At 44.4% G+C, this 24561-nt stretch overlaps 1 protein-coding gene across 5 annotated transcripts in view; it reads left to right on the top strand.

Moving 5' to 3' along the window:
- Window positions 1-23871, top strand: part of Prkcq (protein kinase C theta) — a 135089-nt gene extending 111218 nt beyond the window's left edge. For all 5 annotated transcript variants that reach the window (XM_075970339.1, XM_075970341.1, XM_075970338.1 and 2 more), the window contains 4 exons: window positions 3485-3623; window positions 9557-9745; window positions 22556-22684; window positions 23173-23871. In XM_075970339.1, coding sequence (XP_075826454.1) covers window positions 3485-3623; window positions 9557-9745; window positions 22556-22684; window positions 23173-23331 — 616 coding nt within the window. In that variant the 3' untranslated portion in view covers window positions 23332-23871. The remainder of the gene's footprint in view (window positions 1-3484; window positions 3624-9556; window positions 9746-22555; window positions 22685-23172) is intronic.
- The last annotated feature ends 690 nt before the right edge of the window (window positions 23872-24561 follow it).

The raw sequence follows: 24561 nt of genomic DNA, 5'->3' as shown, positions 1-24561 counted from the left end.
CACTCCAATCTCTGTCTCCACCGGGACCTTCTCTCCCTGTGTGTCTCTCTTACGTGTGAGATGAGAGTAAGGCATGATAAATTTAGTCTGCCTTCACCACACATGCAATTCAGGATGAGTTCATCTTGACACCTTTAACTTAACTATATCAGTAAATACTCCTTTTCTTAAATGGGTTACATTCACAGCATTATAGAAAGTACAATGTGGATTATATTCTGTTTTATTATTTTAAAAATGCACATGCCAAGTCAGGCATGGTGGTACATGCCTGTGATTCTGGCAGTCAACAGGCTGGAGGCAAGAGGATTAAAACTCAAGGACAGTTTAAACTACAAGAGAGTTCCTGCATGCATGCATGCATGTGCTGCATGGGTGTGTGTGTGTGTGTGTGTGTGTGTGCGCGCGCTTACGTGTGTGTATGAATATATATGCATGAGGTAGGCACCATTCACTGCTCTGTGTCATGAATTGATAAATGTCCACTAACGCATTGTCCATGGTTAAAGACCATGATGGACAGAAAATATGTGGAATTCCAAACTGTAAGATAACAAAATAAAGGCACTCTCTAGATTTTCTTGGAGGGTAGAATTACATGAAAAAAAATAGAGACAGTGCATACTAAAAAGTTCAAGTAAATAGGATTCCAGTTTTAAAGAGAGAGAGAAGAGAAGACCTTGTGAGACGGCTAGCAGTCCAAAAGCAAACACTTCATATCTTGGTAATGTTTTGTTTTGTTTTGTATTTAAGGGGAAAAGAATTTTCAGATAGAGAAAATGACTAAAGAGAAGCCACCCTTCCTCACCCACACTCCACACACATGGAGGAAGTCAGGCAGAAAGGGACAGGCTAGTTAGCTCTTAGAGCTGCTCACTGCCTCCTGTAGAACAAAACTAAATTCACAGGTTCAGAGCCTGTGGTTGGGCAGCACAGAACTGAAGAGATGAGATGGGGATATTGTTCATCTTTCAACACCATCCAGTAGAGCCTTCTCATGGAAACAGCGGCATCTTAAGAGATGCCTAATTTGGATGTAATTTAAAACCAAGGACTCAGAAAATATACAGACGTGGCAGGAAAATTCAGAATCTCAATTCTGAGAATGTCAGAGACAAAGAGTGGCTGTACTTCTGAATGAGGAACTAGACCTCACTTCCATATCTGAGGCCATTTCCAAACGCTTTTACGTAGCCTGTATCAGTAGATGCCACAGGAGATAAGCAAGAGGCATCATGGGCCTTGTTTATTGCTTAGTAACAAGAGGCTCAGCAAGGTCCACCGTGAAACAACTGTAACTTGGCTTCTGAATAGAAGATCTTCTCTAGAACTGACCACACGCCAAAGCATTCCACTGAATTTTTCATTATGATTGACACACAAGTGCCACGGTGACAAAGAGTGGCTTTGGACTCTCAAATGCTTCCCTTGCATGTCCTAGAGTGAAGATTAAGTTAAATGACTGCCCTGGAATGTTCTGGATCTTTGGCTTCTACAGTATTTCTAGTTGACTCCAAAGAACCTGGCTACTCTTCTGCTTCCAGGTGTAGCTTTGAGAAAAAGAAGTCTTTTAGGGCCTTTCCATCCCTTAGGTCTCTCAGACCTTCTTTCCCATCATCCCAAAGACATCTGTACTGCTTTAAAAAATGGACTGGGAATTGGACATGAAGCTTATTTTTCCTAGCCAGAGGCACAGAGAACATTTATTTTTAGAATCAGTTAAAATACATCCGTGTATAGTTTCATAAGACCAGTTTGATGAGAAAGACCAGGTGTAATGTAAGAATGTAAGAGAGATAGACTAGGTTTGCATCCCAGGCCACTGACTAGCTATGTGGTCTGGATAAATAACATCATGCATGAGAAACTTTTATCTTACCTAGGGTAAAAAAAAAAGAAAGAAAGAAACTACATCAGTAGTAACTTGATGAGGTTGACAAGATGTCTCAGTGGGTAGGAAGGAGTGATTACTGTTCAAGCTTAGAGACCTGAGTTCAAATCCCAACACAATCCCACAAAAAAATCCAAGTATGACCACATGCATTTGTCATGCCGGTGATGGAGGGAGAGGAGGCAGGAGGCTCTATGGAGATTGCTGGGTGCCAGCCTAGCTCCAGGTCCAGTAAGAAACACTGTCTCGGGGGGAGGGGGGGAAGGATGGAGAATGACCGAACAGGATACCACCGTCTTTCCCTCTCCTCCACATACACATCCACGTGTGAGCATCCACCCACACAGGCACCTGTATTCCACACTACACACTTCACATATACTCATACTGTAACACTAGTAATAATAACTTGATATCAAAGGACTACTGTGAGACACAAATGATGAAATAAGTGTGTGTACAAGCAAAAGAGCCCAGCAAAGTATTAGATACTGTGGCCATTGTTCCGGTCTCTTCTAAAGCATCACAGCTGGATCTAGCTCTCTGGAGATGACGGCATCAACTTCAGCCAAATTTTAGAACTATACAAACGTATCTATAAATGACAAACTTAAAATGACACCAATATGGCATGGCATACGGACTAACTAATAAGCCTGAATTGTTCGTGTGTGAATTTAGATCAGCCTGTAATTGGACTGAACGGATAAAGCTGGTAAGTCATGTATTTAGCTTCAGTGACACATCAGGAGACAGAAGACCAGCACTGTCCAATGAGAAGGCTCAGACACAGCAGGCATCTTCTGTCCTGACCGTGAAAGTGTGGCAGGGACAGAGAGAAGCAGGTGCTGTCATGAATCTGAGACATGTCTAGGGATTCCCAATCACACAGAAACTACTGCTATCATGTGGGTTGTAGAGATGACTAAACTGGACCAAATGGATGTCAACTCGGGGGACATCGGCTAAGTCTCAGCTGCAGCAGCATAGCTGGGTTCCACTCTGCTTCTCTCATCCGCTTGCTCTCACAGGAAGTGGAGCTAGCAGTTAAAACAGTTACTCAAGTGTGCTTCACAGCTATTAACCATTGGTTGATGGTGAAGTGATTCCATAAATACCAGTGAGTGCGTCATGTGTTGTCAGAACTGCCACAGGAGCAATGGCTCAGGACGCTAATATAACCACTCTCCAGCTGGGACAGCCACATGGGACATTGATGTTCTCACTCTCCTGCTGACATATCCACACAGGAAATATGGATCGAGCCCCTAAGGTGCAACAAGTATTCAGAAGGCGTGGAAGATATGGTGATCTGTTGTGGTATCTGTCCCAAACCAGATGGACAGGGCAGCAAGGGCCTCAAGAGAAGCCCTGAACATGAGCCACTGATAATGGGGAGGCAGAACATTTGACAGCAGGCAATGAGCCACTTAGAAGATCCATGTCTGGTCCAGAGAATTTGGTGGCAGCAAAGCCTTTCCTCAAGCTCTCCCATGAGCTATGATAGCACAAGCTACCATACCCCCACTAGAATTTCATTTTAACAAAACTGTGTTTATTCAAGTGAGATTGCACTTCGCTTTTGTTTTCCAGGGACCTGAAGCTAGATAATATCCTGCTAGACAGAGATGGACATATCAAAATAGCAGATTTTGGGATGTGCAAGGAGAACATGCTAGGAGATGCGAAGACAAATACTTTCTGTGGGACTCCTGACTACATTGCGCCAGAGGTAGGGACACACTGCCTGAGCGGTCCTCTCCCGGCCTCTGTGCTGAGGCCACGGGATTCCTCCCCTAAGATTCAGTGTGGTTTGGTCTGCGGAGTGTTTTCCAGATGTAGATATGCATATGGGTCTTTTGAGTTTTATAGAAAATGCTACCCTTACTAATGACATCCCTCCATGGGCCAGAGATCTAGACTCCCTTTGCGTTAGGATTCTGAACCACCCCAGCCTTAAAAATTATCTCTTCAGACCCACCTGAAGGGACACCTAGCAAAGAGCCAGGAAGAAGCAGCGCTCCACCTAAATCAAGTTTAAAGGTGGGGTCAGAACACCTGGATAGAAGGGAAACGCGAAAGGGCTGTCGGCGCCTCTCACCCCCGTTTCTAACTGAGTGTGGGTGCTTCTCTACAGCGAGGATAACTCTGACTCATGGTGTTATTGAAGCTGTTAAAGGAGGGAGCATCTACATGTCTGACAATTTCATAATGAAATCTATTACTCTATATGATTATTCATTGCTTTAAAAAGCTTTAAAGGATAGTGGAGCTTCTAAAAACTATGTCTGGTTCTAATCCCATAAAATAGTACGAGTTCCTGGTGATCTTATGACCAGCGTTTTCTCAGGAGGCATCTGCTCTTTCAGTTAAACTCACTTTCCCACTTTGGGGGATTCTCCTCCTGCTGCCACCCCAGAGAGATTAGAGACCGCCGTACTGTGTGGTCCTTGTCATAGCATGGAATATCTGGCGCCGTTGCATGTATTTTATTTTTATCTTTCAGTTCCCTGCGCAGCTGCTTGTTTGCTCTGCAGTCTGGTACTGTTGCTCGCTTTTAAGACATTTTTTAAATTCTGAAATAATGATATGTTTGTAAGAAGTTCCAAAAGTAGCGCAGAAACACCTGCACCCGCCACCCAGCTTCCTCCATTGTTATAACTCAAATTGTTCAAGATCTGGAGAGAAGGCACAATGGGCAAGAATCTTCCTGTGTGAGCAGCCCCCCACTATATATATTATATTAGTTCCTTTTCTACTGCTCTGATAAAACACCATGCCCAAGGCAACTAGTAGAAGGAAGGGTTTATTTGGGCTTGCAGTTCCAGAGGGAGAAGAGTCCATCACCATCCCAGAGGGGAAGTACAGCAGCGGAGCAGCAACTGAGAGATCACATTTTAAACAACAAGCAGGAAGCCCAGGGAGTGGTGAAAACCTTTGAAACTTCAAAGTCCTCCCTCAGGGACACACTTCCTCAGCAAAGCCACACCTAAGCCTCACCAAACAGTGCCTCCAAAGCATTCAAATGCTTGAGACTCTGAGAGATATCTCGCCAGTTCCCCTCATGGATAGATTTGGGTGATCTTCCCTTTTACTCAGTGAGGAGACTGACACAGTAAGATGAGCCAAATTAGCCTTTTAAAGTGAATGAATGAATAAATTAATGAAGGAATAAATTAATGAAGGAATGAATGAATGAACTTATAAATGGAGGATGATTGTCTAGTACGGACAGATCTCTGATTTCCCTGGTAAAGCAATGTCAGCAGCAGATCCCATAGTCCCACAATCAACCATGGCAGCTGGGGCTAAGAACCAAGCTGCTTTCGCTGCACTACCATGGTTTTCATTTTTATTTAACCTCATTGAAAGGTTCAGATGGTAGCTGTTCTTCGAGAAATTTGGGTATTTTAGCTGTCCAGTTTACGGCTGTGATCCCTTTCTGATATAGAACCTGCGTGTGAGCACAGATACTGTCTGTGTGGGGGTGCAATAAAGCAGCTTTAGCTTGAGGGGAAGCCAAAGCTAATCATGGCACGAGCGTAGGAGACCTCAAAGCGGAGCCTGTTCAGCACTGAGCCCCTCGGGTGATTATCCCAAACTGTGTGGACTCCGCTCAGATATGCCGTGTTAGTCTCAGCAAAGGTCTCCTGTGTCTTCCTCTTGCCCCCCACCAACCTCCTCCACACCCATGCCCACCCCTGACTCCATCCAACCCCCACCCTCACCACATGAGACGCCTCCAATTCTTTTACCTCCATCTTAGGATGTCTAAATATCTTTGTGTCTGTTCTTGTCCATCCCTGTCTGAAAAAAAAAAGGTTTTGTTCTTTCTTGAGCAGTTAAACAAGCACTCTGAAGATATGTGTGTGTCTACATTACATGTGAATGTCATGCATTGCTACCAACTAATATGGTCTAAGTGTTAAAAATAGGTCTAAAATGTGTAAGAGCAAAGTGAACTAAGAATGAGACAAAAACGGGTGCTGAGTAGCTTAATTCCTCTGTCTTAATAGTAAAAAGTAAGTATATGTCATGAAAATTAGGAGACCAAATACCTTATTAAAATTATTTCTTTTCTTTTTGAGATTTAATATAATATACATAATCCCCTTCCCTTTTTCCTCCAACCTTCCCTATATTCCTCCTTGCTTTCTTTTTCCATTAATTGTTGTATTTGATGCTGCTGCTGCTGGTGGTGTGCATGCGTGTGTGTGTGTGTGTGTGTGTGTGTGTGTGTGTGTGTGTGTTCCTAAATACATAAGTACAACCTGTTCAGTCTTTATACTATCCCTTGTGTTTAGGTTTTCAGGGTTAACCATTTGGTATCAGCTAACCAGTTGGTGGCTCTTCCCTGGGTCAAACGCTTTCTCCTGCCCTCTGCATTCCTCAGTTGCCTAGGTTGAGGCCTCATGAGCTTCCCCCTGTCCACTTTAGCATGGCGATTGGTTTGGCCGTTGTCCAGCTTGTGTTTAGACAGTCACGTTAGCGAAACTTCACGGGTGTAGCTTCTGACACTTCGAGGAGAGACAGTGTTGCAGCAAACTCCCCGCTCTTCTGGCTCCTCCGGTCCTCCTTCTCCTTGGCCCTGATCCCTGAGCCTTAGGTGTGGGAGTCAAGTTACAGAAGCCTCAGCTGGGTCTGGGCTCCACACTCCGGGTTTGATTGTTTTTCTGTAATTGTCTCTCCATCTGCCACAAAGAGAAATTTCCTTGTTGATGGTGAAGACTATACTTAGGAGATAAATTTTTAAAAAACAGTCTTGGTTTAAGGATCCATGAGATGACTCAGCAGGTCAAGGCATTTGTTACCAAGGCTCACAACCTGAGAGCCATCCCTAGGCCCCACGTGATGGAAGGAACAGACTCCTAGAAAGTTGCTCTCTGACGTGCACACGTGTGCCATGGCAAACACATGTCCCCCCCCCACACACACACACACTAAATAACTGTAATTTTTTTAATTTTTTTAAAAAAATCTTGGTTTAATACTCTAGGTCTCTGGGCATTGAAAGGTCTTCAATTTCCTTCAAATTCTTGGTTCTCATAGTATTGTGGCGACTGGTAAAGACTCCTAGCAAATACAAAACGAAACAATATATAATCAAGAGTTAGCAAGGACTATTGCTGATGATAGCAGATGCAAGTCCATTGTCCAAAGCACTGTTTTTAAGATTTTTTTTTAAAAGCAAGCTTCTTTTTGGCCCAAAGCACAGTTAATGAAGCCATTGGTTTAGCTTCACACACAAGCTGTCTGAAAGGGACGGTGCCACCACCGTCTCTACCGCCCATGTATAGTCTTGTCATTTACTTAAGCCCAAATGGCCTGTGTGCTATAGATCCTTGTGTTCACTATTGGGCTACGTGTTATCAGAAGCTATTCATCATCATCTGAGGAGTGTACACTCCTTAACACGCTTGCTCCAAGGAGCTGTTACTGTCACCCATTACAAGGGACAAAGAGGGACTGTGTCAGACAGTGACAAAGCCGTTATTATTATCATTATTACTTGGCTAGTTTCTCCACTTTGAAATTGTTGAGTCTCAGTTCTTGGAGTAAGGCAGAGCTAGGAAAGGGGACAGACCCTCAACCTGGCACAGCTCCACTGCCCTGTCCATCACAGAACAGTGTGCAAAGAGGCATGCGGGAAGTGATAAATACCAGAAGACAGTATTAACTGTGACTGAAATACTCAGAGACTGGACTTCAGAACCAGCTCTCAACTCACTATGAGACCTTAAATAAGGACCACAGCCCCCTAAGTCCAGTCGTCACCCTCGAGGGATAACAGCAGAGGTTCAGGGAATTCTTAGAAACGAAGACATAATGTAGAAAAAAAAAAAGAAGAAGAAGAAAACACCTGGTGGCTGTTAGCGTTCCTTCTCGAAGCGCCTGTTCCCTTTGTGGATTTGCAGTTTGCTCCTCCCTCCTAATGTAAGACTGTGTTTACTTTAACTAACACCACCTAGCCTTAATGCTCTAATTTCTGTGACAGCTGTCTCCTGGCCTCCAAATTCCTTTTCATTTGTTGCTCCAAGATGAAGTTGTTTACGGAGACGTTTGTCGTTCGGGGACAGTTCTAGTTGCTTTGTCACCACCTTGTGGCTCATCTTGGGAATTGCGTGTAAGCCTGGTGCCTAATACCCTTTGTGTCTATGTAGGGCTGAACCAACTGATTGTACAAATTAATGGTGCATCTTTTCTTCCTCGTCACTCTCTCTGGGTCATTAAGACAAATGTAGTTGACTCTTTTGTTTGTCAAGTTTAATGTGAGCTTTTATATTTCCATATTGAATTACAGCTATCAAGTAGCAATTTATAAATGGTGGCAGATTGCAAAATTCTGTTTGCTAAATGATCTTTGCTTTCATGCACAGGGATAAAGTTTATCCAAGCAGCTGTTCAGCAAGGCACTTACAGCAATTTCCAGGCCCTACTGTTCATAGGACCCTGGAATCACCCTGCTATAGCCTTAGTAGGTAGCCAAGCATGAACACCCTTTCTAACAAGGGAGGTTCTGGAGGAGTAAGGGGGCTTCCTCGAGCTGTGCAATGAGGGATCCAGCCCATGGAGCATGTGGGGCTTTGCATGGTTGGATAGCATCCTGCTGTGTCTAAGTATCACAGTTTCTTTGCGCATTCATCTCATGGATGGGATCTTTGGCTGGTGCTCTCTCTCTTAGTCACCATAAACCGTGCTATATTAAACAGAGTGCCCGTGTCTCTTAATCTCACTGGCTTCATTGATTTTGTTAATACATCCACCGCCGCATCCTTTTCAGTCATTCATGCTGTCATGGATCCCACTGTGCACTGTCTTTGCAGTGCTTGCCGGCGTTAGGATGCTGTGTGGTGACACGGTGACTTGCACATCCTTGGCATTCCGGCAGCAGAAGGAGCTGCTGGAAGTCAAGGGACAACATCATTTATTGCCACAAAATATAAACTGATAAAAGGATAGATTTAGTGTTTTAAGTTAGGTAGAATTTCTCCTTTTACATCCTCCGCCCTGGAAGACAGACCAAATCTGTTCTCAGAATCTATCCTTAGCTGTAGGTGTGAGGAGTCTCTGATCTGACTTCTGGGTTGGAAGAGTCTTGAGAGTGTTGCTGACCTCTCTCATGATAGTCACATGACTTGATTCTGCAACCCAGCGGGCCAGTCACGTGACTCTTGACATGAACTGTTATGACTGGCTGTTTTAAAGATGTCGCCAGATGGAATGGATTTTGTGTACTCCATTACGTTGGTGGTTTTATGCAGAGTTGGAAGAACAGAAGCCAGTAAAATACATAGGTTTCATTTAGCTGACCGCATCAAAGGTAATGGAGAATTTAGGCTCAAGCCAGCTCTGTAAGATACAGTCCCTGGCCCCCAAGAACCTCACAACACAGATGGAAAAATGAAAGCTACAGACTTGGTTCAGTCATTACATCAAAGCCAGAAGAGAAAAATACAGAATAAAAATGAGTGTAAGTGAGTCTCTACTTCCACCAGAAGCTTGGGCACGATGTAGCCATCTCTTACCAGTCGTCAGCAGGCCAGAAGATACCACTCTCAGTCCAGACTACAGGCTCTCACAGCCAGTCATTCACCGCTAGACTCGGAAGTGTTATCAGTCATCAGACTCAAATATTAATGACGCTTCTTCCTGTTGGTCGTGCAGATCTTGCTGGGTCAGAAATACAACCATTCCGTTGACTGGTGGTCCTTCGGGGTCCTCCTTTACGAGATGCTGATTGGCCAGTCGCCTTTCCACGGCCAGGATGAAGAGGAGCTTTTCCACTCCATTCGTATGGACAATCCCTTTTACCCGCGATGGCTGGAAAGGGAGGCCAAGGATCTTTTAGTGAAGGTAAGAAATTAAAGCCAAAGCCTGGGGTAGTGCCCTGAGAGGATGCTTGCCTCAAGTGGGCAAGACCCTGAGTTTGACTCCTCAGTTTGAAAAAGCAAAAAAGGAAAAGAAACAAGAAAATGGCGCTAAGAGAGGATTCATAAAATTGGTACTAGATTCTGCTCAGTAGTCCCATTTGCTCCAGGTCCTGACTCAGACGTGACCAAACACCACAGCATGCAGTGAAGGGTTTAATGGGATGTTGCTGTCTGTGTTTCAGCTGAAGCACTGATGCTATGAGCTCTGGTATCAAAGTCAGCGGATCAAGACAGGGGTACGAAGGAGGGGGGGAAAGACTCATGTTGTTTCTCATAGGCAGATTCTAGATTGTGTGTGTGCGTGTTAATGTGTGTGTGTGTGTGTGTGTGTGTGTTTAAAAATAAAAGGAAAACTATTGGAAGGGAGAAAAGAAACCAACCAGAGACGGAAGAGTGAGAAAAGAAGGATATTAGGGGCACACATATGAACTAAGCATGATGTTACATATGTCTGAAAATGTCACAATGATTCCATTATTTTCTATACTAATTAAAATAATAAGAAAATTTAGCTTTGAAAATTGAAACGGCCATGATCAAAAAGCAAAACAAACCAACAAAAAAATAATATTTATAGGCAAACATGGTGGCTTACAAGGTAGGCGGATCAGGAGTTCATGGGGGCCAACCAGGCTATATGACTACATGAGACCTTGATTCAAAAAAGAGGTGGAGGGTGGATGAGGGGAAAGAAGAGAAAGAAGGAGGAAGTAAAATAAACCCTCTTTTCACCATTTATAAAAGAAATTCCCCCAAAAAAACTTTGGTGGATCTGGGTGAAGGAAGCCTTGGAGCATCTGGGTGGAGGAAGCCTTGGAGGATCTGGGTGGAGGAAGCCTTGGAGGATCTGGGTGGAGGTATAGTTGGTTCTTTAAGCAGTCACAGTATGTGACTTACAGCAATCTTTGTCTCTTGTATGTAATGCCCTATGGGCCAGCAATCCACCCATCCCTAGCAGGATGCAGACTTCTCCACTCATCCCTAGCAGGATGCAGACTTCCCCACTCACGCTGCTGAAAGGCAAACCTCTAAAGTCCCAGACACCATCTCCATTGAGAAACGAAAGCAGGCAACCCTAGGCCCCAGTCAGCATCAGTCTTAACGTTAATGCAAGACTACCACCCACCTCTGCTCAGAGATCATGGTGAGCTTCTGGCCCTTGGAGATGGGACCGCAGCCATGCTGAGGTTGCCTGCATCCTTGTTCTCTTCCTTTCCAACCCTTGAGTCTTCTTAGGCCTATAGTGATAGATATAGATACAGATGATATAGATATGGGTAGGTAGAGATAATATGCTATGATAGGATATTTAAATATTAATTCTCTATTATAATCATTTAGATATGGTAGATTTATAATAATTAAATAAGAGATTTATCTTATTTTTTTTGTGGCAAGGTTTCCAACTGAGCCTGAATTCAAGACTCTTCCTCTCTTTAATTATTATGGTTATACATACACCTCTGGAGTGTGTGTGTGTGTGTGTGTGTGTGTGTGTGTGCAGCCTGATGAGTCCATTATGCATTATTAACCAAAAGTCATTTCTCCAACCCCTATTAATGAGTTTTCAACCAAAAGTTTGGAAGCATTTCCATGGACAGGGTACAGCTTCTACGCTTACAGAAGTTCTAGGTTTCCTTCCCAATACCAAAAAGAAGAGAGAGAGAGAGAGAGAGAGAGAGAGAGAGAGAGAGAGAGAGAGAGAGAGAGAGGAAAGAGAAGAATGGAAGGAAGAGAGGGAGGAAGGAGAACATGGAGTAAGGAAGGAAAAAATAGAGAAGGCAGGGAGGGAGAGAGAAACGGAGAATAAGGGATTTCCAGGCTCATCTTTCTCTAGTCAGCATTTTTCTCTTAAAAACTATTTAGGATTAAATCTAAAGGGCTTTATACTTCCATGTCCCTAAGGCAAGTGACAGCTTGTCTGAGGTATTAGAAATTTTGAGACGACTCCAGAGCTCTCTCGGGAAATCGGGATCGTGAATCTGAGAGGTGTTGACAAAGCCCCATAGGAAACTCGGCCTGGGGTTAATGGAATAGGTATTTAAAACCAGAGCCTGTTCCGTGCAGCTTGCACCTTCTGACTCAGAGCCAAACAAGCGCCAAGCTTAGAAAACTCCCTGAATGGCCAATTAAATTCATTTTTAATGAGCAAACAAAACACATGAATAATGAAAGCTAATTTAAAAATTAGCTAAGTTTTTTTTTTAAAAAAAAAAAAGGAGAGCAGTAAAAAGAAGCTAGTGGGATTCCAATGCAAAGTCCCACTTACGGAAGGCAAGTTCAGCTTTCATGACAACCAAGACATTCATTTTACATGTGGCTGTATGAAGCGCTCAATGTGAATCGAACACGTCAGCCCCGGCTGCCGTAACACAATGTACCCAGACTGATCGGGTGACATTTCCCTCACATTGTTTCTTAACTGCTTGACATAGTGTCAGAGGCAGTATTTAAATACACACAGATTAGTCCTTACCCCTCCCCTGCCCCAGCAAGCCCTACTTATTGCACACTGAAATATGGATGCGTTTCACATAGCAGACATTAATTTCTTACCAAGTTAGACATCCAAGATCAAGGGTCATCGGGGTCAGTCTTGGTGCTGGCTTTTTTCATAGGAGGTATATAGTCACCTTGCTGTATCTGAGAGAAGAGGTGGGTCAGAAAAATACTCTGTATCTCTTATTTTTAAGGACAATAATCCTATGAGATTTGGGCTCCATCCCTGTGACCTCATTTAACCTTCATCACTTCCATAAAGTTCCTCTCCACAGTCACACTGGAGTCAGGACTTCACTGGATGAGTTTTGAGGCGTCTGTCACTTAATCTTTAACATAACAGCTATACGGAAGCATCAGGACCAACAGAACTTTCTGGAAAAAAGAAAAATGAGGAAAAGCCTTGTTTTTCCCATCATCAGAGATTCAGTCACCTTCAAATAGAGCCTGCCGGTCAGATGAGACCCCAGAATTAGTTGCGATCCCCCAACACATGTGTGTGCTCCATAGCCAGCCTTCCCATTGTACCTTCCAAATGCCGAGTTCCCACTCAGCATCAGGACATCTTCAGGCCACTAGGATAGGTGAAGTAGGGACAGGCCAGCAAAACCAGAAGTAACCTTGAGAGGAAAGTGGGGAGAGCTAGTTGCCAAGATAAGAGGAAACCATTACTTAGTTGGGAAAGGAAGTAGAGCCTGTATAACCATACTCACATCTCCTCGAAAAGAGCACACTATTGATACCTCATGCAAGCTGCGTGGATCCCAAAGGCAGAAAGTTAATCAATGCAATGTCCTTAAAGTGATGGAATCATGTTGTTCAGTCAGGGGAAGGAGCAGGTATGGGGCGGGCATGTGGCTGTGGCTATATAAGATAGCAGGCGGGACAGAACTCACCATCATTTCAAACAATAAAATACTTAAAAACAGCCAGGTAACCTGGGGTTTCCTGGCCAGCCAGCCTGGCTGGACCCATGAGCACCAGGTCAAGTCTCAAAAACGAAGGTAAACAGGCTAGAGAGATGCTCAGGGGTTAAGAGGACCTGCTGCTCTTGCACAGGACCTGGGGTTCAGTTTCTAGCACCCACATGGCAACCCACAACTGTCCTTAGCTCCAGTTCTAGCGACCTGACCCCCTCTTCTGACCTCCACAGGCACCAAGCACACACGTGACACACAGACAGACTTGCAGATCAAACCCCAAATATACTAAATAAAAATTAATGATAAAAATGTTTTCTAAGAGAAATAAAGCCAGGAGGAGACACCTGAAGAACACCCAAGGCTAGCCACTGGTCTCCACAGAGGTGCGCACACCTACCTGCTCACCCACGCTCAGAAAAATTAAAAGCAGAAGCAGGGGTAAAGTGACTCAGCAGGCAGAGGCACACACCCCATAGCCTGATGACCTGAGACTGATCATCAGGGAGTCACATGGTGGGAGGAGAGAATCGACTCACACACACAAATAGATAGAGGTAATAAATTTTTTAAAAAAAAATAAGACCAAATGCCATGTAAATACCAAAACATATGATATACATTTCTGCAGATTATCAGCAGAAGAAGAAAAGTGTGTCATGAAAATAGGCAAAAACGTATTGAACAGACCAAAACTTAAGACAACTAAGGATGAAAACAGAGAAAGGCTACAAGCAAAAGAGACTTTAAAGCCACTTGGAAGTCTTTGTAATTCCTGACATGGATTTTAACAAACAAACAAAAAAATGTCTGTCCTTCCTCTTGCTCACGCTGCAGCAATTAGGCTGATAAAAATTAATTTCCACTACACAATTTGCTGCTAATGCGGCTGATTTGAAGTTTATCTTCCCTTCTGGATCACTTTAAAGCCTAATCCAGCCGCCTTCACAGCCTTGGGCTCCCTCAGCTGCAAAAATCCAAAGAAAACACTATTTCTCAGAAATTCTCTGCGGGGACTTTCCCATGAGATAAAACCAAGAAGTCTGGGCTTCTTCACGAAGGCTGAATAAGGCAGTGCTGTGTGGCACCCCTGAGAGTGGTGGGACCAGACTGTCCCCTTGAGCTCTCATCGGACCCGGGCACATGTAGCCCACCAAACAATTCGATTTTGGGAGAGGCCACAGCTGTGCTCCACCAAGAGTTACAGCTGGGGTGTTGTTGCTGTGCAGCTGCCCAGTGACAAAGTCAAAAGCAAGCACCCTTTCTCCCCCGTTCATTTATCCAGGATGTCCGGTCGCTTGTTTGAAAATGATGGGAAAGTAATGATCTTAAACAGAAATCCATCTCCCTTTTCCCCCCCGTATCATTTTCCTGAGGAGGGACTCAGGAAGGAGGATGGGATCCAGGTACAACCCAGCACAGCCGCTGGTGGCTATGAACTGCTTCCTACCCAGGCTGTCAAATAAATTTAAACAAACTCCAGCTATATCCCAGCCTTTTACGTAAGAGTGTCTGTTTCCTGTAAATATAGGAAGCTTCTACTGGCAAAGGCAGTAGTGTCCTTGCACCCTTGGGGTGTCGTTCCTGCCGCTTGACCTTGGTGTCCTTAGGACCTGTCTCACCCTGGGGACATTAGTGAGTCTGTTTGCTCCTGGGAGAAAAGATAAGGACGGAAAGAATATTGAACTTGGGGGCTGGAGACCAGATTATCTTCTTATTTTCCATTTTGCTTTTTAAAAAAGCATTATTTTATTTCACAGGTGCCTAAGCCAAGCTCAGAGGGCTCTTTGTTAGGATTTTCTTGGTTCAAATGTAACAGGTTTGCTAAGAAAATCTAATGGAAAACCAAGTGTGGTTCACAGTTGGCCCAAGGCAGTGACTTCTAATTTAATTCTCTAAAACATTTCATTATACCAGCATCAGCTAGATTTGGGTCCATTCTCAAGACACTTACGATTTCCATCTCATCTTGTCTCATAAAAATATTCTTTGTAGTATTAGGGGCGGCAGGGCTGCATCTCCCACACCCCAAGCCGCCTGCCCTGCCCGGCTAGCTTATGCCCCAAATAATTACACGGACACTGTATTCTTTTAAACACTGCTCTGGCCCATTTCTTATCATCTGTGTAGCGCCCCTAGGTGCGCTTACCGGGAAGATTCTAGCCTAAGTCCATCCTGGGTCGGAGCTGGGGCATGGCGTGCGTCTTCCCTGGAGCAGGTAGCATGGCGTCTCTCTGAAGGCGTCTGCTCTGGAGAGGAGAGCTGTCGAGTCTCATCTCACTTCCTCTTCCTCCCAGCCTTCCCTTCTGTTTACTCCACCCACCTAAGGGTGGGCCTATCAAATGGGCCTAGCAGTTTCTTTATTGCTTAAACAATGAAATCAACAGATTGATATATGACACTCCCACATCACTTCCCCTTTTTCTGTTTAAACAAAAAAAAGGAAGGCTTTAACCTTAACATAGCAAAATTACATATAACAAAACAGTTATCAAGTAAAAGTTACATCAGAAACATTTATACATATAACAAAATTGACGTAAATCTCTATGAATAAAGCAAAAATCTATACTAATGCAAATTATTCATGTTTATATCATATCCCCCTTTAAATGTAAAAGAACATTTACAAACAATTTTTGGGAATATGGGCGCAGTTATTTCTCTCCAAACTGCTTCCTGCTGAATGGGGGCGTCGTTAATGATTTTAGGGTGTAACCTGTGTGCCAGGTTTATCTCAGTTGGCAGTTGAGCAAGGCAATTTTCTGAAGATGTTCACAGCAACCCTTCAGGAGGACGTGGTCCATCATACCAAATCGGGATTGAAGAAATGAACAGGGTCTCATTCCTCTGTGAAAACAAAACAAGAAACTCCTTTCCAAAGCATCATGTCCTTAGATCCAAATTCTGAAATCGTACCCTCATGATATCCATTCTGGTTCCAATTGGCAGCCCATATAATGAAATGTCTCTCTGTTCTTAGCTCCTTCACAGTCAAAAATTTTAAAGAAAACACAATGTACATAATCCAGACTCTCTGTGAATTTTCCATCTTTACGCGGCTTATTTTTATTTATATCTATAACTATCTGTACTCTGTCTCTTTAAAGACTTTACTTTTATTTTTTTCTTTTTAAACCATTAACTTTATTCTCTATATTCTTTTTCTTCTCTCTCCCAAGCCAACGTACATTCATCCAACAGTGTGACTCATTCAGTGGTCTGAATCTGTCCTATTGTGAATCTGCAATTTTTTACTATCCAGGAGCACTTTTGATTTGCGCCTTTAAATCACTAGGCACTTAAGAATCTAAGCTGTGACATTCCTACGTTAACTTTTTGCTTTTTGAGCGTACATCTGTAGACCAGGCTGTCTTTGAACTCTCAGAGATCCGCCTGTCTCTGCCTTCCAGGCATTGGGATTAAAGGTGTTTGCTACTACACCTTGAACTCACAGAGATCTGTTCGTCTCTGCCTTTTAGGCACTGGGATTAAAGGCGTGTACTAACACACCTTGAAGTCACAGAGGTCTATCTCCCTCTGCCTCCCAAGTGTTGGGATTAAAGGTGTGTACACACAACAACTCTCTTCCTTTTTTTTTTTCTTTAAGAACTTCAACTTTCAGCTTGCATATATTTTAACACACTTTAAACCATTCAGAAATTTTCTCTGTCTTTGAATCTCTCTTTAACTGCATATCTCTCTTTTTCTGACCACATGAGTCTTTAAATTACTGAGCAATATCAGTAGGACTAAAGGCGTGGCTTTGCCACCTAGATCCAGTCCATTCCTTAGCTTTCCAGCCTCGTGACGGATATACAGGCTGCAGCCCTGTTTATAGCCACAACCGGCGTTTCAAGTCCCTGCCAGCCAGAGAGCTACAACAGACAACACTCAAGTCCTCTCTCTGTAGCCGGCCCTCCTGCCTCAAACAGTCAGAGTTTGCCCTGGCAGGATGGCCCAGAAAGCCGGCATTTTTAAATGGCACAGCTTTTTTCCTGCTACGGCTGAAAACCGAAAAGCATGTGTTCAGCTTTTCATCAACACTGTTTAAGTGTTTTGTGGCAGGACCTCTTAATGAGCCGCAGGGTTTTGCAGCTAAAGCTGAGTCAGGAAGCCTCTTTTAGATGAGGCGCTTGCTTGCCTCTAGCAAGCAGATTAGACCCGAGAAATTGCCACAAAACACATGCTTTACTCTATTCTTTTCCAAGCTTTCTCAGGCTTTCTGTGGACTCAGTTAGCCCCACGTTGGGCGCCATTCTGTAGTAATAAGGGGCGGCGGCGGCTGCGTCCCCAAAACCCCAGCCGCCTGCCCTGCCCGGCTAGTTTATGCCCCAAATAATTACACGGACACTGTATTCTTTTAAACACTGCTCTGGCCCATTTCTTATCATCTGTGTAGCGCCCCTAGGTGCGCTTACCGGGAAGATTCTAGCCTAAGTCCATCCTGGGTCGGAGCTGGGGCATGGCGTGCGTCTTCCCTGGAGCAGGTAGCATGGCGTCTCTCTGAAGGCGTCTGCTCTGGAGAGGAGAGCTGTCGAGTCTCATCTCACTTCCTCTTCCTCCCAGCCTTCCCTTCTGTTTACTCCACCCACCTAAGGGTGGGCCTATCAAATGGGCCTAGCAGTTTCTTTATTGCTTAAACAATGAAATCAACAGATTGATATATGACACTCCCACATCAATTCTTGAGAGGCAGAGGTCAATTGTTTATTATGATCATCTGGGGAGGGAAGAAAAAGTGGGCAGGCTGCTTATTTCCTCTGTTTCAAAATAATATTGATAATGATGATGATGATGATGATGATGATGATGATGATGATGATGATAATAATAATAATTTAATCAGGGCTGGAGAGTTGGCCCAGGATTTAAGAGCACTTGCTTCTAGAAAACCAGAGTTCAGCTCCCAGTACCCATGTTGGGCAGCTCACAAGCTTCAGTAACTCCATCTTGAGAAGGTCTGATGCCCTCTACTGGCCTCCACAAGTACCTACACTCACATGTATATCCACACAGAGACGCACACACAGACAGGCAGACAGGCAGGCAGGCAGACACACACATACACACATACATAAAAATAAAATAAATATAAATGTGTTTTTCCATCTGTCTACTCTCTGGTTGTTGAGTCCACAGAGAAAATCATCTTACTGCAAACTTGGTGACTTTTCTCTAGGACAGAGGGTGTGTGATCTGCAGATAACCTGGGAAGACAGCATCTTCAGTCATCCGGCATTGGCTTAGCAGCTTCTTAGAACTGGGAATGGTGCTAGACTCTGTGGGTAGTGGAAATACAAGTGGTGCCTGTCCCCAGAGCTTACAGTCCACAGAACAGGACAGACAGACTTGAAAGACAGACAGCAGACAAAAACAGCTGGGAAATGTTCTGTGAGGCCCAGCAGAGAATGGGAGGGAGACACTGACCATGGCACCCTGCTGCTGGCTGGTTCATGACCTTGAGAAAGTGACAAAGCTACTCTGAGCCTCAGTTTCCTCAACCAACAAGTAAGACAGATAGTTTCTATTTTTCTTTAAAATTTTACTTTGTTTATGACTATTGTGTGTGTTCACAATGCATATACCTGAGTGCATTTGTGTGTGCTAACACACAGGCATGTATTTCTGCGGACAACTTTGGGAACCAGTTCTCTCCTTCTATTGTTGTTTCCAGGATAAACTCAAGTCTTCAGGCTCTCATGGGAAGTTTTTACCTGCTGAGCCAACTCACTAGTCCAAGTACTTGTTTTTAAAAGTATTTTGAAAATTAGGATGAAGTTACATCACACAACTTAAATGCAAGGTTTGAGTTCTGCAGATCTGTTGTCCAGCATGTAGGCTGCAGTCAACATGCCGTTCACTATGTGGCCTGCAATCAAGATGCAGTCTAGCATATGGGCCACAGTCAACATGCCGTTCACTATGTGGCCTGCAATCAAGATGCAGTCTAGCATATGGGCCACAGTCAACACGCTGTCCAGCGTGTGGGCCGAAGTCAACACACTGTACAGCGTGTGGCCTGCAATCAGCATGCCGTCCAGCGTGTAGGCTGCAGTAAACATGCCATCCAGCGTGTGGGCCACAGTCAACATGCCGTCCAGCATGGGGTCTGCAATCAAGATGCTGGCATCCAGCATGTGGGCCGAAGTCAACACACTGCACAGCGTGTGGCCTGCAATCAACATGCTGTCCAGCATGCTGGTTGCAGATTGAAAAGTGCAGAGCAGATTTTAAATGTTCTCATTCTCCTCCTAAAAAAGTGAGGTGATGGATGCTCATTACCTTCATTATCATTCCACATAAATCAACATATCCTGCTGTACCCCGTAAATATATACCATTGGAATAATCAAAACAAATCATGTGGACCTGTCTGAGACAGCCAGCACTGAGTGTGACTCTCAGAGAGCACTGGTCAGGATGAACGGGGTAGCCAATCAGGTGACCTCGAAAAGGAGGGTGAGCTCTGTTATAGGGGGGTTAGTCAAGGAAGAGAGAACTGGAGCAGAATTTAAAGACTCAGGACTGGGAGAGTGGTTGAGCCACCTCCGAGAAGATGAATTATCATTATGAAGCTGAGAGGGACAAGTGGTCTGTTCAATGAGCAAATTTGTCCCGGAAGAAGGGACAGGAGTGCTGGCACCAGAATAGAGTCTTGAATGTTAGTAGGAGTACAGGGACATCAGGACTCTCTGGGTCCTGGAGGTCACCTGAACTTACCTTCCATTCTACAGACAGAACTGCTATAGTTTGGGTCTGAAATACCCCACAACGGCCCACGTGATAGAGGCTCAAGAGGTAATGGAACCGTGAGGCAGTGGATCATAGGGCAAGGAAGTTAGTTTGGGGAGACTGTTAGATCCTGGCCCCCACCCCTTCTCTCTTTGTTGCCCACATCCTACCTGGATGTTCAGATTCATCTCAGGCCCAAAAGGCATGAAGCCAACTGACCATAGGGCAAAACTTCTGAAACCATGTGCCAAGATAAAACTTTCCTATTTTTAAAATCGATTATCTCGGGTATTTTGTTACAGTAATGGAAAAATGGTGAAATAGGAAGTAAAGATTCAGAAAGTTAACCCGAGGCTACAAGAGCTCTAAGTCAGACAAACAGATTAGTCACCCATTCTATGATGCAAATGTGGTCAATTTCATACATGATAACCTTGGGTTACTTCCCCTGGGTAGTACTTCTATAAAGCACTTTGGACCCTCAGGATCTCAGTAAGAGTCCTCCATGGCTGATGAGAGCAGCCTCAGGACCATGCTGAGGACTCATCGGTGGGTGTGCAATGTTTCATAAGTGGCTCTTATGTGGCCCTTGTTTTTAAGACAGGACCTCAAGTATCTCAATCTGGCCTCCAACTTACTCTATAGCCAAGGCTAGCCCTTTCCTTCAGATCCTCCTGCCTCCACCTCACAGGTATTGGGATTGCAGGTGTGTGCCACCATACCTGACTGCACCTGGAACTTTAAGACTCTCTTATTTAGTTAGCTAATTAATTGATTAATAAAAAAAATCTCAAGATTTTTTTGCAGTTTTCTTCAGCAGACCTTTATGATTTAGGGAAGAGCTGAGAGCTGAGGCTCTGTAGGTTTTCAAGTTACAAGATAACATCATTTAAAAACATTTTTAGAAGCCATATCCTGGCTGTTCTTAGAAACAGTGAAAGCAAGAAATGGGGCTGAAACCCTTGTGGGAGACACTTGGAAAAATCCCTACATTTTGCCACATTTTCCATCTTAAAGGGCCATAATCTCCTTAAAACACCCGAGCTGTGACATTATAGGCAAACGTCGTACTGGTGCAGAAATAAGAAGTAACTGCTTGAGACACCTGGGGAGCCTATTACTTCCTGAGTTAATGTCTAGACTCTCCTGCTCCATGGTCCCAGACAGGTTAAAGTTTAAAAAGCTTCCGGTTGCTCTGCTGTCTTTCCAGTATCCACTGTGACTGTTAGGTGAAGTGACAGGAGAGAGGACGGTGGAAAGGGAAAAGTCACAACACAGGCTGAAAGGCTGGAGGAACGAGCATGGTTTGAATAATAGCATTTGCCAGAGGTCTGCGGAGGAGATGGTGACTTTCTGTACCCAGAGGCCTTGCAGAGACCTCAGCCGACTGCCAAGGACTAGCTGACATTACACGCAAGCCCCACAGCACTGGACTCCTAAGATAGGGCATCTTCATAAGAAATGTCACACTTGGAGGGGCAGCTAAGTCAGACAAATAAGTTAGTCACTCATTCTGTCTTGCTGAGGGTTCTTTTTCCCCCCTTTGGGACTTTTTCAAACAGCACCTCACTGTAAAGCCTAGGCTGACATCATCCAGACTGGACCAGACTGGCCTCAAACTCATTATCCTCCTTCCCTGGCCTCTTGAGTGATGGGTTTCCAGACACACACCATTGTGTCTGGCTTAAGCTGCTGGGAATACAGAGCAGACTTTACCAAGGACAAATATGTGTGGAGGGGTTTTGCAGTATGTGTATATTTGCTTATGCACACATACGCATATGCTTAGCCATGTCCATAGACATGCATGTGTGTATGTGATTGTATGCATGTTTACATGCCTCTCTATGTAAAGGTGTATATGTATATATACATGTGTAAGCTTGTGTATGTGTGTATGTGTAGATTCTGTTTAATTTAACCCTAAGGATATCCCTGTGAGACAGACACTTGATATATGTTCTAGTTTATTTTCTGTTGCTCTGATAAACAGTATGACCAAAAGCAACTTGGGAAGGAAAAAATTTATTTCAGCTTAAAGGTTACAGTCCACTATTGAGGGAAATTGGGGCAGAGACCCACACAGAACTGAAGCAGAAGCCGTGGAGGGATGCTGCTTACTGGCTTGCTCCCTGACTCATGCTTAACTGCCTTTCTTACATAGCCCAGGACTATTTGCCCAAGGATGGTACCACCCACATCAGTCATCGGTCCCTCACAGACACGGGCATAGGCCAGGGTGAGTGAGGCAGTTCTCCACTTAAGGGTTCCCTTCCCAGGTGACCAGCACAGCAAACGTCCCAGGTTATTAAAACTGACATAGAGTCAGTAACAAAGCAAAGTTGATTCCATGCCAGGCCTATAGAAGTCACAGTACAGCCTGCCTGGGCAAAGAGTAAGGAGCTCAGAAACCAGACCGTGGAGGGTTCAGAGAGGGTGTCAAGTTAGTGTGAACCTACTCTGTCTCCACGGAGGTCAGTGAAAAAAAAGCCAGCTGCTCCTACCCCAGTGAGTGAACACGCCCCTGACCCAGTGCCTCCTCGCAGAAGTGAACCTACTCCCTCTCTGCTCCCTTGCAGCTTTTCGTGAGGGAACCTGAAAAGAGGCTGGGCGTGCGAGGAGACATCCGCCAGCATCCTTTATTCCGAGATATCAACTGGGAAGAACTTGAAAGGAAGAAGATTGACCCTCCCTTCAGGCCAAAAGTGGTAAGGACTCTCCCACTGGACGGTGTGGCTTCCGCCCATCTCCTTTTGTCACAGGCTGTCACCTGCCCCAACCCTACCCTCGGGATGGACATGGGACATGCTTCTTCAATCCACACCATTTGACTAGATCAGAGGTTGGAGGCGGGGGCCCATTGCCTATCATTTTTAAACCGTGTCATCGGAATTCACCTAGGGGAGGAATAAACTGCAGAACATTCCCAAGTTGAGCATCTGTTGCTGACAGGGACGGTCAGGAGATGGGGCTTTACATGAAGCCCTTATATTCTTAATGATCATAGTCCTGGTGACTGAAACCTGTACAATGTAATTCTTTCGTGTGAAATTAATTATTCTAATAAAAGAACGGATGACTCGAGACCCACTGGGTGGTTCACACACTACAGCCTACATAAGCAAAGTTAAGATAATGAACTTGACTAATTTTCTTCCCCCCTTTTTTGTTCTCTCCTCTTTAAACTGCGACCAAGAAATCACCATACGACTGTAGCAATTTCGACAAGGAATTCCTAAGTGAGAAACCCCGGCTGTCATTTGCCGACAGAGCTCTCATCAACAGCATGGACCAGAACATGTTCAGAAACTTTTCCTTCATTAACCCAGGGATGGAGACTTTCATTTGCTCCTGAACCTCACCCCTCCCCAGACCAGAAGGGATTTGCCTTCTCTCTGGGAACTGGTTTGAATAACACTTCTGGGGGTCTCTTTTTCAAGTTGGAAAAGAAAAGAAACACTCAACAACAAAGGCGGGGAGACCGTCGATCATTACCTGTAGCAGAAACCAAGTCTACTTCACTAGTGACATCACCTGTTATAGCTCCTGGCATCTTTCCCAGCAGCCCTTGAAGTTAGATCGCTGTTAACTCTTGCCGTTTACTGGAAAGATGGTTCCTGATAATGTGAAAGAATCAAAACCTAATTCTGCCTTGCCCTAAACAGCAATTGCTGGTTGGTGATGAACCAAGGTGCAAATGGAACCCGTTTCTCAAGACTGGAACAGCAGATCGACCCTTATAGAAGTGGATCCCACTCGACCACAGAGAAGGAGCCACTTACCCACATTGCTCTGTGCACGTCTGCAGAAATGTAAATGGCAGAGGGGAAGGAAAGGGGAAGCCCTGAGCGGGTTGTGATGGGATTCTCTCCAATAAACATAGCTTGGAACTTGAGATTTACAAATCTGTTCATTCTGGCTAACCCTGACATTCACAAAACAGAGGAGAGTCCGTGGCATTGAGCAGAGCTCATGTCACCAGCTTCGGGGAAGGGTATGTCGCCTGTGTGGAGCATCTTGTCCGCACAGACGTAAATGCAAGCGACAAAGAAGGGATCATTGGCTGCCGCCCATCCAAAACTGTTCTCAGCTGATCTCTTTATCAGCACAGTCATTCATTCCCATCTCCCCATCAGACAAGAAATAAATGCATGATTCTTCTGAGATAAAAAAAAAACCAATCCCTTATCGTGCTGTTCCCGGTGATCTGATGACAAAGAAGTCCCTCTCTAGGTGTCCCGCGAGATAAACGACCAGTGCATGCTATTAGCAGCAGTCCGTCCTGCTGGATTAGAGTACTAACTATACACTGAAAGTATTTGTGCTGTTTGTATATTTTGATGAGATGTTGTGACAATAACAAAGAAGTGGTTGTGTAAAATGGAATAAAAGAAGAAGAAAGAAAAAGATGCCTCTTAATGGTTTGATTCTCTACAATGTCCCTCAAAGACATTCTTCCACCATGGTGACCATCAGAATGCAGCCAGGGTCGGGTTTGCTTTAAAACTGAGGAACTGAGAAAATGAGGTGCTCAGAGGGGTGAGACATTCAAGAAAATAAACCATCATTGCAATACGCTCCTCTG

This window comes from Microtus pennsylvanicus, chromosome 4, assembly GCF_037038515.1.
Source record: "Microtus pennsylvanicus isolate mMicPen1 chromosome 4, mMicPen1.hap1, whole genome shotgun sequence".
In the NCBI taxonomy this organism is placed as follows: Eukaryota; Metazoa; Chordata; class Mammalia; order Rodentia; family Cricetidae; genus Microtus; species Microtus pennsylvanicus.
The sequence above is the reverse complement of the archived record's forward strand: the minus strand, read 5'-3'. Positions and strand labels throughout refer to the sequence as shown.